This window comes from Anas platyrhynchos, chromosome Z (assembly GCF_047663525.1).
Source record: "Anas platyrhynchos isolate ZD024472 breed Pekin duck chromosome Z, IASCAAS_PekinDuck_T2T, whole genome shotgun sequence".
Taxonomy (NCBI): Eukaryota; Metazoa; Chordata; class Aves; order Anseriformes; family Anatidae; genus Anas; species Anas platyrhynchos.
In genome coordinates, this window is record NC_092621.1 from 50,182,165 (window position 1) to 50,199,631 (window position 17,467).

The 17,467-nt window shown below is 36.0% G+C and overlaps 1 protein-coding gene across 2 annotated transcripts in view; it reads right to left on the reverse strand.

The window, feature by feature from the left end:
• The window catches only part of ADAMTS19 (ADAM metallopeptidase with thrombospondin type 1 motif 19), a 163,110-nt gene that overhangs the window by 92,012 nt on the left and 53,631 nt on the right, over positions 1-17,467 (reverse strand). For both annotated transcript variants that reach the window (XM_038170694.2, XM_038170693.2), the window contains exon 7: positions 14,257-14,300. In XM_038170694.2, coding sequence (XP_038026622.1) covers positions 14,257-14,300 — 44 coding nt within the window. The remainder of the gene's footprint in view (positions 1-14,256; positions 14,301-17,467) is intronic.

Below are 17,467 nucleotides of genomic sequence, written 5' to 3' on the forward strand. Positions count from 1 at the left end.
GGTCAATATGTACTCAGGAAAACAATATACAGGATACAGCCCTGTGTGCCTGAACCCTAAATGTATTCAGATCTGATTTAATAGCAATTTAAATCAATGATAGTGTTGTCATCACACACACTGTGTTATGTTATACAAACAATATTCTGTTTTTATGGTGTGTAGAAAGATATACTGCCTGTATTTTTATGTTATGAAATTAATTCATTGAAAAAAATCAGTAAACAGAGCTGGAGAAAATGATTACCTGTTCTACATATTTCCTTCTAAAACATTTTTAGAGAAATATAACATCTGATACATGTATATGGGAACAAATATCTTAGACAACCTGGTGACTACTAAATGACTTGTATCTGGTATTGGTCTATTTAAAAAAAAAATAATGAACGGGTGGCATAGATTTAATGATGGCGGCTTTACACTGTATAATGTACTTAAAAACAGTTATTTTTCACAGAATGCAAAACATCTTAGAGGTCTGCAAACTGAAGCTTCTGGTGCGGTATGACTTATAAAGGACAATTAGGGATCACAGACTCAAGACCAAATTCTAAGGGAGATATCTTTGGTATTTTTGCCAAAAAGGCAAATGAAATTTTAATTTTCCGAGAATAACCAAAGTAGGATTTACAGCACAAGAAATTACCATGTGACTACTTGCTAACATTAAGAAACACAAATTGACATAATTTTATAAAGATGATCTTTTCTAATAATTTGCTTTGCTACTGAATATTGCTACTGCCAACTATAATTTTTTCTAGCACAAGCACAAATTTAAACATACCTTTATAAAAAGAACACAAAGAAAAGCTCAGTTGATTTAAAAATACATAGCTGGAATATATCAAAAACCATTTTGTTTTAAAGTATGTATTAAAAAAAAAAAAAAAGCCTCATTGCCTCATTGAGTTCTGCTCCAGGAAATAGGAAATACACTGCGCAAAACAGTATGTTTATGAAAGAGGTGACGTACAGGTGCATTTCAGACTTCTAAGGGAGCTATGTGCCATGTTTATATTTTAAAAGTTACCCTGTCTTTCAAGATCAGTTTTGAGGTAGTCTTCATTTTGTAAATAGAAATTTTCTATAACTTCTTAAAACTTAAAAAAAAAAAAAAGTGATCACCTTAAAAATTGAGCTATATGTCATTTCAAGATCTTTTCTGTAACTTGCCTAAAAAGCAGAGAATACTTGTTGCATGTCTATTTTAATGAAAATATGCTATATTTTTAAACTACCTTTTTCTCTTACTCTGCTTCTAGGAAAATCTCCTTGCCCACAAGAAATGATCCTGAATTGATGTTATCCTGCAAAGTAAGATGATCCAGTAATTGTCAAATATGCCTCCCTTGCAGATTTCTGAAATGTGACTTCAGAAATTTTAAAATACTATAGACCTACACCTCTGTACACCATAGTCAAAATACATTAGCATCAAAGAGCAAAATATGTAATAGAGGTAATTAAGAATTATGTCAATCCAAGTAGTGAAAATATTAATCCAGGTGCCTATCTCTCTTCTTGCCTCCCTGACATCTAAATTTCAGTTCTCATATTCATAAAATGTACAGCTGCTAAAACTCATGTTCTGTACATCTGTGAACACTGCAACACCTTTGATTTCATTTCTTGTCTCATTCCATTCCATCAAATCATTTTTTTTTCTGAACATGCTTCTAAACCTTGTGTAACATCGATGTCCCTTCCCTACATGATCTAGTCATAATAAATTACCAATGCTTTTCCTGCTCTTGAAAAGATTCCAGCCTTGATACCCCATTAATCTGATTTTCCTGTGATTTAATTTCTAGTGAGTTCTTCCCTTTGCCTTGTTACCATTCTCTGTTCAACAAGTAGGTGTGAAATTGCTCTTGAGATGTATAATTTTCATTTTCTGTTTTTATTTCTGCAACAATATATGAGCAAATAAGAATTTCTTACTGTCTTTTGTATTTCTTTTTACTATATCTGCACTACAGAAATGACGCTGTGTGGTAGTGACATCAAACTATTCCTTGATAAACAGTACTTCAGCACAATAATACATTTCCACATTTTACTGTAGTCTGGGTACTGTAACACATTTCTCATGTTTCCATGAGATAACCAAGAAACACGAAGTTTATTTTACTGTTGTTGAGAACCCACTTGAATAAAATGTTTAGAATTTATTTATTTATTTATTTATTTAATCCTGGTGTAACCTGCATTCTGTTTTGTGTGAGAATAGGGGCACATAATTCATGGGTTGAGATAATGACAGTTTAATAGGACAGAAAAGAATGGAAAAAAAAAATAATAATGATAAGAATAATAGTAAGAGGAGTTGTGGATGTCCCCTCCCTTGAAGTGTTCAAGGCCAGGTTGGATGAGGTTTGAGCAACATGGTAAGGTGTCCATGCCTATGGCAGGGGTGTTGGAACTAGATGATCTTTAAGGTCACTTGCAATCCAAACCATTCTACTAGTCAGCTGTGATTTGTTTTTTGTTTGTTTTGTGTGTCTTTGATTTTTAGATAACCTATTACTCTACAGTCAATTTTTTTTATGCTTGTGACCTTTAATTTTTTAATGGGAATAAACTGAATTTTGTTTCATTGTAAGAGAGATGAATGACAGATTTTGAGACTAGTTATAGCAGATACCAGTAGCACACCTTATTAGAAAGGTGAATCATCTTAACTAATGCCTGTCTGATATATGAGAACAAAGGCAGAAGTATCTTGAGAAGAATCTTCTATTCAACTTCTTTTCAGTTAAAATTATTTGATTTAAAAATACTACCATTATTTCATCTCCAGATATCTATCCTGTATTCCATCTTAATCAGTGCCATCTAAGCAGTTGTTATTATTCTGTGAAGGTGGCTTTGCTGCCCTCAGTAAGAGTCAATGCCAACTGGTCAGTAGACCAACTTGCACCTGCCCTGATAAGTTTCATCAAGACCATTTCTCAATGTTCTTGCAAATTGTTTAAACGTCAAAAAATTTGTTGAGTTTGTTGGGATGGTCCTCAAAACACTTGAACTTTATGAAAGCAAGCTGAAAAGGCTGGGTATCAGGTCTTTCCTCTTCCAGAAAATCCACTATCCAAACTACCTGTGCAAAATCTCCAAGAACAATAAATGAGAACTAAAGGAGGTTGCTTTGTCTCACATTTGCAAGAATAGATCCTGACCAGTCCCTAATTGAGCAAGCTGATTAAATGATGACTTACTTGATGAGAAACTCATGTTCCATTCATGTTGGGGTACCATCATCCTGAGAACATAAACCCTTCAGTACAGACTGAAAACTTAAAAACAAATGAACTTGTTGCCATTTATGTGTTGTAAAAGGGAGATATGGTGTATATTACAATAGAAAATCTGCACAATGCAAGGCATTTATATGAAGAGTGAGTTTTGGTGTTCTTTTTGCATGGCAGAGTTTTCACTGTTTGATGTGGTTGCATGGATCATCTACAGTTCTCTCTACAATTACCTCTCAAATACCAAAAATTTCTTTCCTTTCCACCTCAATTAAAGGTCCCATGTATTATTATCTACCCATCCTATTCTTCAAATTTCAGAGAAAAATATGCTGTTAGATAAACCACCTAATGAATGCATTATCCTGATGCTTTTTTTTCAGTCAATACTATACTATGAGGGCTACTCTGTTCAAATATTACTTTGCAAACATTTTTTAAAGGAATAAAAATACTAGACATCAGTATATCTATCAAGAGCTCAGCACAAGACTCATTAGAGGAATGGCTAGCTAGTTAGAAAACAGGTTTATTTTACAGCCATATATATTATATTGTATGCATGATACATGAAATGAAAAAATTCTTTATACAAAGTAATATAAAGCATGCATCAGTACTATACTGTATATAGAGAGTAATTGATTATTGATGCATGATTACCTACAGTTGCCAACACATTCAAATTTATTATGAATGTACACAGTATTTCATCTAAATGTTATCCACATAAAAACAAGATATTAAAAAAAAACAACAACAACAACAACAACAACAACAAAAACACTACTGTAGTGGTAAACTCCAAGAGTCCATAAAAGATACTTTTAAAAGATTACAGCCCCTTGGTCTGCTTCAGTTTTTCAGACTTGAGGTTAGAAAAGTCATGCCCACATTTATCCCCTAGCTGTCCTGCTTTTGCCTTAATGTGAGCATGGCCTCTTCTTGCAGATAACTAGCAATAGGACTAGAGGACATGGCCTCAAACTGAGCCCATGAAGGTTCAAGTTGGAAATTTGGAGAACTTCCTCAGAAAGAGTGGTTAGTCATTGGAACAGGTTGCCCAGGGACGTGGTAGAGTCACCATCCCTGGGATTGTTTAGGGAAAGCTTGGATGTGCTTTGATGTGATACTTAGGGACATGTTTGATTGGGTAATATTGGTGGATGGGTAATGGTTACATCAGATGATCTTGGAGGTCTTTTCCAACCTTAACAATTCTGTGATTCTATGTCTTACATACCATGGCCTATTGCCCTGATGTTTCATAGGTATTTCACAACTTTTCAGTCTGGAATATTAAAAGAGTTCCTACATGAAGTTAAAATATATACACTATAAGACAAATTACTGTGATAACTAGCTTGTGATTTCCTTTTGTTTTGTTTTGTTTTATTACCAACACAAAATACACACACGCTGAATAATACCACAGATTCTTTTTGCTTATTTGGGAATGCCTTTTTCTGATGGACATAGGAGTTTTGCCTATAATAAATGAAAGTTGTGGCTCAAAGCACACATTCTAAATGTTACTAAATACAGTGTTAAAATTCTTTATGTATACTAAATCCCTCTAGATTTTAAAGTCCCTTTAAGACAGAATTTTAAATACCTCACGTAAATTGAGACTAAATACAGAAAATAATATAAGTACAAAAATTTAACTAGAAGCAGTATAATCTGCAGAAAATGACATTTTTACAGAAGGGATACAGTTACACAATAAATTCCCCAAAACTATGGGTGGTATTGTGGAATATTACAGGACCACTTACTGAGGTCAAGAGACAAATTCAGCAGCTAAGCATGTGCTTGATACTGCTGGGATTTTGACATATGTTAAGAACAATCACAGCATGTGTCCTACATGAGAAAGAGCGCAACTGAATGCATCTGAACTGGAATGCGCAACAAGAATTAGACATGGCTCTGAATAGATGTAATAATTAATATTAAAATCTTTAAAAAATCACTAACCTCAGAGTTATTTTACACTATCTACACGATCTGAAAATGTTGATTTATTTAGTAACTGAGCTATGATTACATCTTTAATACTATCTCAACTATCCTGTACTAATTTTTAACTATTAAAGACAACTACAAATACCAACACTATCAACAAATACAAAAAATTATCCTGAATATCAAATGAGTAACATGTTAAGAGTGTTTCATTTTCAAAAATTATTATTCCTATCTAAAATTTACAAACAGATTTAACTGAAGATTTTCAAAGCTGGAGATGAATATAAAAATAAAACTTCTAGTCTATCAAAACATTCAAAACCCTACTATTTCCTAGTCACAGATCACTACGACATAATTAGTAAGAAAGCTGTAAGTGATTTTTCTGTAGCATAATCTGAAAAACAAAAAGCTGATCATCCAATCCCCCCATGACAGAGGGGGTGGAACTACACGGTCTTTAAGGTTCCTTCCAGCCCAACCATTCTATCATTCTATGAAACAAAACAGAAAAGAGTTTTTTTTCTTCACTTTCAACTCTCTAAATGCATTGGCTAACTACTTCAAATTAAAATAAAATACAATAAGGAAGAAGGAATTGCCTGAAGCGGTTAGTCCTTGATCAATTGTTTAAGGAAGAAAAGACTTGTTTTTTAAGAATTCTCAGCGGTTAGTAATTAAAAGTAAGCTTTGTGATTATGAAATTGCCATCAAGAGTCCATTCAGAGAGATTTATTCTGTGTTACCCTACTACTGTTCAGATTAATTAAGCTTTAAACACTTAGAATAAAACACTGGAAAATAAAACAGTCTAATGTGTTGTAACTGCGTTATTTTGTGTCTGAGTTACAACACAGTTTGAAAACAGATTCAGCTGTCTTGGTGTGAAAACCTAGGTCTCATCTCACTCACTCAGTGATGCCAACTCAGTAAAACAAAATGCATCATAAGGAAGAATTGCATCTTTGAACTTTGATGGAAGCAAGAAATGTAATCAATGTTAAGACTTTTATTATAATTATATTATAAGAGGAATAAAATTGTTGTTTGCAATAGTGAAAGTACGGATTTGATGACATAGCAAATGTATTGTCCTAGTTTCTTCTGATCTTCCAAAAAACTGTGCAGAGAATGCAATAATTCATTTGATGTTTTTTGACACATGAGGCAGACAAATCTGCAGAAAGGGTAGGAGAAATTTTTTCCCCCACCACATTTATTTGGAATTACCATCTAATTTGCTTCTGCTTTGTTGTACTTTAAGATACGTGTCTCTCACCAAAACAGAGTTTTATTCTTAAGACGGCAGAATTCAAAGTTTCTCTGACCCTTTAAAAAAACTCTTGCATATTAAAGACATTTGTAAACCAAACATACTGTATTACCATATAGGAATCTCATTTTAGGAAACTTTTGCAGTTCTGTATTTCTACATAGTTCAAATTATACTAAATACAACATTGTAGAAGTGTCATAGGAAAAAGCATTGTTCATAAGCCGCATCTAAACAGTGTAGTTACTCAGGCAGCTAATGGGCACACATCTGAGAGATAGAAACAAAAGATCACAAGGTGAGATTAAGTGAGGTCATTTCTATAACTAGCTTTTCTGCAAAAGTACTTGTTTTTCCTGCTCTCACTATATGAAGTGTTGCTTTATATGCAGGTCAGTGAACTTATGATCTTGCTGTAAAGAAGAATGTTGTATGAATGTAAAATAGTATGTATTGTAAAGGTTGTATCAATGGCCTTACATAGATGAAATTGCCATTGGAAGTTTCTTGTAGATTAGACGGTGCATTCTCTGAATGCCAACAATCCTACTGACAAAAATTATGTTTCATTTATATAGGATATGATAAGAGGATCGTCTACTCAGGACAGCTATTGTATATTAGAGTAAACCAATCAACACACAGGACAAAAACTTTAAAGAACTCCTCTTTTTGCAATAACATAAGAATCCACATATCTTCCAAGCTTATCTTTGAACCTCCAGCTGATTTCATTTCCCCATTCTCTGTGCAAGATAGACAGGACCCTCCCGCCATCTCACTACTATTTTTGGGGCAGGACCTATACATAGGATGTACACTTTGTCCTTTGGAGAGTCTACTCTGCTCCTGGCTACTCTGTTACTTTAACCTTTATCAGTCTTGCGGAGAAACCCAAAAATGCAAATCAATGTTAAAGTATACTGTAAACAACAGGCCTCAAGGCTTACAGATTATTGTTTGGCATTGATGAACCAGAGATTTCCCTTGCCTCCTGCAGGTTTAAGCAACTGAACAACCTATTGTGAAGATCTGCAGTTGCCTTAAATAGTACCTTTCTTGATTATGATGATTTATTTTTGTTTGTTTGTTTGTTTTTTGATGATGATTACATGATTAAGTCTAAGAAAAAGGAAAAGAAAAAAAAAGCCACCTTTCTAGTGAAAACAAACTATTATTAGCATCTTCTAGAAAACCAGACACAGGCTGCAGGATCCAGTTCTGACCATGGGGAGAATATAGAAGAGGGGGAACAGACATTCTGTTGTTTCTTTATCCCAGGTAAACAAAATACAGTCACTGAAAACAAGGTGGTAGCATCTCTTCCGTCCTTTCCTTTTCTCTTCCTCCAGAAGACTACAGAGTCTAGTAATCTCAAACACAGGTCATAGACCCAACTATACAAGGTGTCAGAGACAAAAAGATTGTCTCTGCCTAAACAGGTCAAGTGGTAAGGGTTCCTGTTCTGCAGAATGCAGAGACTTGAATTACCTTTAAATTAGCAACATCGGATACCCACAGTAATCCATCCACAGTGGAATATGTATGGCTCAGCATGAGAGAACTCTTGCTTCTCAGCAAACTACTACCACTTCCCCAACTAATTAGATTAAAGGTAGCTATGGTTACACAAACTGCGTTTGGTTACACAAACTGATTTTTTTGGCTAAAACAAGAGACAACACATGGATAAGAGTGAGGAAGCACAGGGAAACACTCTTAAAATTTACTTTCACAGTGTTGCTGCCCATATTCTGTGATGCTTCTCTGGCTGCTTTTTTGGTGGTAATGGGTCCTCAGCAGCCAACTTCAATCTATTCAGCATTAGCCTCCATTGGACAATGATAGCCCACCTAATTCCCTATTTGTGTTGTATCTGTATGTGTAGGGCTGGACTAAGTGTTGGTCTGTGGGGACAGATACTGGAGAAAAAGCCCATATACTTTGTATTAAAGATCTACAGCTTTCACATTACAAAAAGAAAGTAAATAAATCTATCTTTGGCATTTTGCTAAGTTGGGTGGAAGACATATTCTTTCACTTCATTTTGTTTTGTAGTCTTTATTGTGTACATGTTTGTCTGATTCCTTACCAGTCATTATTTGTATCCTTCTTATTTAGAACCTTTATGACAGAATGGAGACCTGATGGCGCCTAAATTTTCTGCTATTGTTTTTATCTCTGCAACACTAGATGTTACCAAAATTAGAAATTTACAATATAGTGTAGTTGTACTATTCCCCTCATACAATCTGAAAAAAGTTTTAAGGGAGTTCTGTTTAGAGATGGTGATATCAGCATTTTATTATAAAATCCTTTCTAGTAAAATTTTAAGATTGAAATACATTTTGGAGAAACAATATTCTTATAGTTGATGTTTGAACTGAAAAATGATATCTGAAAATAGAGGATCAACTGGTATGCAATCAGGTTTTTAAAATAAAGCTTCCCTTCCCTTCCCTTCCCTTCCCTTCCCTTCCCTTCCCTTCCCTTCCCTTCCCTTCCCTTCCCTTCCCTTCCCTTCCCTTCCCTTCCCTTCCCTTCCCTTCCCTTCCCTTCCCTTCCCTTCCCTTCCCTTCCCTTCCCTTCCCTTCCCTTCCCTTCCCTTCCCTTCCCTTCCCTTCCCTTCCCTTCCCTTCCCTTCCCTTCCCTTCCCCCTTCCCTTCCCTTCCCAGCAAACCCTGCACTTTTATGATATCATAAAATACAAAAAAAATTAAAAAGTCTCTAAACAGTACTTAACTACCTTCTCCTCAGAAAACCACAGCCTATCAGAACATTGCACTTACTCTCTTCTGAGATCAAAGAAATGCTGTAAACCCTATCTTTCACAAAGCATCAGAAAAGTTCAATTTACTATTCCTGAGACATCCTATTACTTGTTCAAAACTATACAGGTGTGTCAACTGGAGATGCATTTAAAAAAAAAAAAAAAAAAAAAAAAAAAAAAGAAGCCTTACCCTGTTGCATTAAGAATATTGGAACAATCAACTGATGTCACTCTACTTAAAGCAAAAGCTGTCTCTAAAATGATTTGTATTTCTGACATATTAAGTAAAATGGAACTCAACTTATACATGCTGAGAAAATTGCTGACCTTCCCTTCACTGAGACTTTTTTTTTTTTTAACTGAGTGTAGTGGTTTACTATGGGCTTAGGCTAACTAAATCTGGAAATACCTTTTTTGTTGTTGTTGTTGTTTTCCATTTTGTTGCAATCAGTGTTACCAGAAACTTTTACTAGCTATCATAAATCTTTCAAAACATTAACTATGGTCACAACATTTTACACAGCACATGTGCAGTACACCTGTGGACTTTTGACAAGGGATAAAAGAAGACATTACCTGAAAAATCAGATAGCATACTGCCTGGGAAAAATATTAGGATTCAGGTGCTTAGTGTCTGATAGCTGAAATGGTATATCTTCAACAAAGACTTAGGAAAAAAAAAGGGCCAAAACATCAATTAATATTCACTATAGGATAATACTACTAAAGCAATGGCTTTAGTAATAGTAAATAGTAGAGCAAGTAGTGGAATAGAATTTATAGTAAATAGTAAATAGGATAAATAATAAATGATAGAATAGAAGAATATAGTAAATAGTAAAGCAAATAATAGAATAGAAGAATTTTTGTTTACAATTTATTTTCAAGTTCTCCACATTCTTTGAGGATAAATTTACTTTGAGCATTATAACTTGGAGTGATATGGTTGTACATCAGTGTTTGGTACTTTCTTAAAAGCTGCATCATAGACACTAGAAATACAGACAATGCAATGAACATGAAGGCTATGCTGGGTTCTGATTCTCTCAGCAGGTAACTCATTAGTTTGTACAGGTCATTTAACCTGTCAGTATTGCCAGCTATAGCAATTACACTCATTCCTAGACTTTTGAAAACCACTTCGTGATGACACTGTTGAGAGAACAGTGTTACCCACCCCTGAACACTTCCAAGGCATGAGCAAGCTCTTATGCACCTCACTAGACCCTATCCACCAATCTAAATCTACAGCTTTGATGCAAATGCAGAGCTGCATGGAAGCTCCAAACAAAACTTTTCAGCTAGTTACGTACACTAACACAATTTCGATGGAACAAAATTGTGCGATTGTGCTACCATGCTGATTCATTCTGCTGGCACAAGGAAGGACTGGAAAAGGAGGCAGCAGGATGCTAAACCAAGGCAGTGAGCAGCCTCCTGTGCAAGCCCAGGAAGAAGACAGACTCGTTTAGAAACACTCATTTTTGCAGTTAACCATTTTAATTATTTTGCACTTAACAGAACTCCAAGTTGATGACAACAGAAGACAAGCATCATTTTACAATCTGTCCTTGCCTGCAACATTTCACTATTATATCTAGCTCACTGTTTCTACACAGGACATTAGCTAACAGAAAACAACAAATATGATACAAACGATGTCTAAGAGACTCAAAATCTTAACTGCTGGAGTAGAAAGGTAGCTAAAAGAAGAGAAAATCAAATGTGCATGCATTTGCTTCAACAAATAGTCCTCCTGTATTTATTTGTTGGCCTAATCCTTGAAGGGAATGAGAAATTATATGTTGATTTCCATCTGCTGGTACTGAGATGTTTGCAGTGATCCGCTAACAAACTGCCTTCTGAATCATTGCTCATTTCAATTAGTTAAATGTGATAATACCAGAAGATGCATACACAAGAACAATACAGCATGTACTAGACCCCAGTTTACACTTTGTACTGATTCTTGATGATTCTTAATTTATTGAAAGCTGACAACTTAATGAATTTCTGAAAAACATAAAAATAGTTGAGACATCTAAACTCAGAATTTTACCTGTCTGCAGTAAAAGAAATTTAAAAATTTGAAAGAGTAAGGAAATTAGAAGACTCCAAATCAAATTTAAAAGATAGCTACCTGTAATTAACAGCCTATTTGGAGGACAGTGATCCCCTAAACAAGCTGTCTTTTGGAGACAGAGAATCTTCACCATTTTCAGGTCTAAACTATTTTTCCCATGAGCTAATTTAAATTTAATTTGTATACAAACATCTTCATATGTGTCCCATCATCCTCTTGCGCTACCCCCTGTCTTCCCCCCCACCCAAATAAATTAATAAATTAATAAAATTAATGTTCATTTTAGTCCTAGTTCCTAAAGACTGAACAGCAAAGTAGGATCTGAAACCTCTCTTTAAGTTATGGAGAGCTGTGAGAATCAGTGGTGGAATAACAGGATCTCCTTTCTGTGGAAGCATTGGAGATAGGGAGTGCACACACAAACAGAACAGCAGGGAACAAAAAAAAAATAACAAAAAAACAACAACAACAACAAAAAAGTGCTGCAGCCAAAGAACCATGGGAAGCTCAAAATCAATTTGGTCTAGTCCATTTTGATGCCAAAGCAATTGCCTTGTGATTCTCCACCCAGAAGGAATTTCACAGAAGCTATGACAATTGACAATGATGAACTTAGAATAGCTCATCTGAAATCAGTGGTCCTGTGTTGACTGATAATGTACGACATGAGAATATAGCTTTTTTTTTTTTTTTTTTATAGAAATAGGAGGTTAGTCAAGGAAGGAAGAAATTGGAGTTGTTCTGGATTTACAGTGTAAGCTAGCCCCCAAACTTCTCTGGCCACAGTAGTTTTCCTAACACTTCTAGCAATAGCACAATACTTAAATAAAACTCTGAAAAATTGTAAAATAAAAAATACTCTACTTTTGAAACTTCAATATATTTGGGGAAATTTAATAAAATTCTGAACTAAAGAATAATATTATATGTTTCTAGTTTTTGACATATTTTTGATATTTTTTTTTCTTCTCAAGTGAGTTCTTGGTTAATGTTAACTATAAAACATGAACTCACTGTCATTCTAAGAAACAATGAAAAAGTATTAACTGAAGAGTTCTGAAGCTCTGAACTTTGAGTACAGTGAGACAGAAAGCACAGACAAATGTATTTGCCACCTAAATACATTATAAACTGGTCTATATAATAGAATATTGGCACTCACTCTGTCTGGCTTAAGTGGATACTCATATCCACGCTGAAAAATGTGTCTTGGCATTTACTGAATAAACAATAAATCCAGTATTTTTTTGTTTAGTACCCATCACTGGGAATAACTACAACAACCCTTTCCAATAATGACATCTGTCCTGTAATGTTCCTTTCTCCTGAATTTCACTTCTGGATTGAGTTATGTGCTACAAGGAATACCGTGAGTGCCTCATGTATGTTCACAGTTACACTACCATTCCAACAGAATTGCCTTACTATTCGTTTTATGGTAGACAGGAGTTTGTATTTTGGTATATGCTTTTGTTTATTTCCTTTCTCTCTTTCTTTCTTTCACTGGCAAGCTCTGGAAAACTAGGAATTGTATGGTTGATACGACATTAGCATTTTTTGTCTACGCCCTTTGATAAATTCTGTAATTTACAGCACGTTAAACATCCCTGGAATTTGATATCTCCTTTTGCCTATTAAGATGTTATATGAAGATCTATAGATCAAAGAGCTCTTGCTTACCTTTCAATTAACTTCTACTGATGATCTAATCTAGGACTAAAACTCAATGTCTGAGTTTTTTAGAAGTTAGTGAAAGCAAAAGAAAAATATGTCAAACTGAAACCACAGTCTACATGTACTCTTAACAGTTTTACATGGGACGGGGCAACCCTGGCCATATGTACAGACTGGGTGACAAGATGCTGGAGAGCAGCCCTGCAGAGAGGGATCTGAGGGTTGTGGTTGATAGCTGGCTGAATATGAGCCAGCAGTGTGCCCTGACAGCCAGGAGGACCAACCATATCCTGGGGTACATCAAGCACGGCATTGCTAGTCAGTCAAGGGAAGTGATTGTCCCGCTCTACTCTGTGTTGGTGCAACCTCACCTCAAGTACTATGTGTAGTTCTGGGCACCACAGCACAAAAAGGATGTAAAACATTTGGAGAGTGTCCAGAGAAGGGCTACAAAGGTGGTGAAGGGCCTAGAAGGGAAGACGTGTGAGGTCACTTGGCCTGTTCAGCCTGGAAAAGTGGAGGCTGAGGAGAGATCTCATCACGGTCTACAGCTTCCTCATGAGGGAGAGTGGAGGGGAAGGCGCCAATCTATTCTCTTTAGACACCAGTGACAGGACCCTCGGGAATGGTGTCAAGCTGAGGCAGGGGAGGTATATGCTAGACATCAGGAAGAGGTTCTTCTTCTTACTGAAGAACCCCAAAAGGGTGTGAGGGGGAATGAATTTTGACAGAAAACCTAAACATAGCCCGCACTTACTTTAATTGTAGGTACCAGAAGATGACTTGCACAACAGTAAACATCCTGTAAGTTTCTGAACAGTTATATGCTTCATAAACACTATATTACTCTATTACATTATATTCTTACAGTAAAAAAAAATGACATATTCTTATCAAAGATAAATCCACAGTAGTAAAGAAATAATCATATACATGCTTTAACTTGCTGTTCTTAATTAAGAATACTAAAACAATTTGTTATTAAACTGTCAATGATTTTTTAAAAAAAATAAATAAAGAGTATATTAAAGAAATGAGATAGAAATATAATACTTTTTAACACTCTAGTTAAATGGATGTGCAACAAAGTACTGTATATCTAACTATCTAGATACCTGTATATAACTAACAAAGTATTATTGGTACTTTAGACATCTGTATTTTAGCTAGTTACAGCTACCCATTGCAGATGCTGCTGTCATATTGTAGCCTCTTACGTTTATTTACTTACCAACAGTATCACATGGTTCGTCTTTATGCACGCAGAAATCCTTCCTAGAATTGGGGGTGGAAAAAAGAAAAATGTTAAGCAAGCCAAACTCTCAGACTCACAATGATTGTGTGACCTATTTACAAATACCTTATGTGGCTCAAAGAATAAATACAGAACATCATTATCTCAACAAAGAGCATGGGGAAGCAAAGGCCACGAATACCCAAAACTTCAGATATTCTCAGAAGAGATTTAAGAGTAGTCAGGTGACAAAATAATGTATCATACATTTATATTGCATTTTACATAATTTTGCCTTTTCTTAACCATTTCAATTTTTTGAAATGTAACAAGTCTAAAGTTAGTCTTCAGAAATTTGCAGAAGTTATCTTTCATTTGAAATAAAAATCTCTGTGATACTTAACACCAGATCCAAAACAAGCACTGTAATCCAGGATTTAGATCAAAAAAATAGAGTAAAATTGTGCTCCAAAGACAATGGTTAACATGACTAAAAGAAAACATGGTGTAAGTGCATGTTGGACAAGTATTTCTGGTGGGGCATCCATTCTAACAGTGCTCAATTTCAAGTTAACTCATTGGGAAATGAATATCACCAACACAACTCTCAGTCTAGCCACAGTTCTATAAATGAGAGCACTTAATTGCATTAAGTTGAGTAAATACTTGTACTGGGTCTGACTGGGTTGAAGTTAAATTTCCCTGCAACAGCCCATACAGTGCTGTGCTCTACTCTTGTAGCTACAACAGCACTGGTAACACACCAGTGTTCTGTCTATTGCTGAGCAATGCTAGCACAACATCAGGACTCCCTCTAACCCCTCCAGAGCCAGCAGGCAATAGGTGAAGCAATAGGTGAGGAAGGAATATCGCCAGGGCAGCTGACCTAAACCAACCAAAGGGATATTCCATACCATATGATGTCAGCCTAAGCAATAAACAGTGGAAAAAAGGAAGGAAAGGGAAGCTCTTGTTCTTAAAACGCCTGTCCTTCCAAACAACGGCTATGCATGTGTAGTGGGTTTACATGGCAAGGTTTTGGTTGCATGGGGCCCTACGGGTGGCTTCTTTGAGAAGAATCTAGAAGCCGCCTCATATTAGATAATGGCCCCACTGCTGACCAGAGCCAAGCCAATAAGCAATGTTGTTTGTGCCTCTGTGGCAGCATTTTTAAGAAAGAGAAAACAAAAAAACCTGCTGCCACACAGCAGCTGTGTGAGAGAGGAGTGAGAAACAGCCCTGCAGCCACCAAGGTCAATGAAGAAAAAGGGGGAGAAGTGCGCCAGGTGCTGGAGCAGAAGTCCCCTGCAGCCTGTGATAAGGACCATGGTGAAGCAGGCTGTCCCCCTGCAGACCATGGAGAACCACGGTAGAGGAGGGTTCCACGCCGCAGCCTGTGGAGGAGACCACTGTGGAGCAGGTGGACCTGCACTGATGGAGGCTGCAGCCTGTGGAGGACTCCTGCCAGTGCAGATTCTGGGCTGGAGCTGTAGCCCGTGGAGAGGAGCCCATGCAGGAGCAGGTGATCTGGCAGGGGCTGCTGCCCATGGGAGATCCAGACTGGAGCAGTTTGTTCCTGATGGATGGACCCTGTGGTATTAACCCATATCTGCAAGATCAGTTTGGCAAGGACTGCATCCCGTAGGAGGGACCCCACAGCACAGGGGATGAGAGTGACCATGTAGGAGCAGAGGACACAAAGTGCTATAGACTGACCCTAACCCCCATTCCTCCGTTCCCCGGTGCCACTCAAGGGGAAGAGGTGGAAGAGGGTGGATGGGGGGAAGGCATTTTTGGTTTCTTTCCTTTGTTTTTCACTTCTCTAGCTTGTTAATAATAGGCAATAAATCTTACTATCTTCCTACTCTGAGTCTGTCTTGCCCATCACAATAGTTCCTGTGCGATCTCCTCATTCTTATCTCAACCCTCAAACCCTTTGCATTGCATTTTCTCACTCTTCCTCTTTGAGGAGGCTGAGTGAGAGAGTGACTGTGGTGAACTCACCTGTCCACCTGAGTAAAACCACCACAGTGTGTTGAGGCCCTGCTTCGAGGATGTAGTCAAGCATCGGTTGTTGGTGGGAAATAGAGAGTAATTTCTTTCCTCTGCACTTTCACATGGCCTTTGCTTGGTTTTATTTTTTGGTGTGTTTTTTTTTTTTCTTTTTTCTCCCTTTCACTTTTCCATTTAAATATTTTTTAAATTAATAATAATTCTACCTTAATAATTATTTTTTCTTTGATTAAATTATTCTTATCTGAATCCATGAGGTAAGGCTTTCCTTTCCTTCATCACCTCCTTTTTTGAGGAGTGGCAGTGAGAGAACGGTTGTGGTGAAGTTCAGCTGCCTAGCAAGATAAAACCACCACAATACCTTACTCCTGTTTTAAACAACGTCTGCCTGGAAATCATTCTCACACCTATTTTACACATTCTCAGAGACAGATAACACAATTATCAAAAAAGCAAAGGCAGAGTTTCTTTTTAATAGAATTTGAGGTATGCATTAGAATGCATACCTCATGCATTATGCATTAGAATGAGGTATGCATTAGGAAAAAAAAAAAGCACAACACATATGTCATCTAAGAAAAATATTGCCTACTTACCTGAATTTTATTGACATGTACTCAAATAAAGAACATTCTGTCCTTATGCTGTACCACAGAGTAATGGTCTCAATTTTTACATAGGCAATATGGGCCAGAGATACCTCATTTCATATTGAAGCTACATCTATGAAGCTACAAAGGTACAGATGTACATATAGACAGACATAAATATATATATATAAACACACATATGCACTTACGGACACATATCTATGTATTTATTATTAGTGGCTGTATTTATCAGTGGAAACTAACTGATACACTGGGAAGAAGAAACCAATATAGAAATTTTCTGTTTCCAATAATGCTTAAATTATTAAATAGTTTTGCATGAATAATCATATTTGTTTTTTTATACCTAGAAAGCTCCAAGTACGCATTTCATGCATATATACTGACTATAGTAAAGTTAGGTAACACATTGTTAAGTAGATATATTACATCTTTTAATAAATACAGCTGTTAAAGGCTCTAAAAGAAAAAAATAAGTTGGAAGTCAGTTAAATAATCACATTAATATGGATTAGACTCAAGCCCAAATTCTACTTTTTTTATAGAAGAAGATTTAACAATGAAAGATAGTTCTCTTTCAGAAA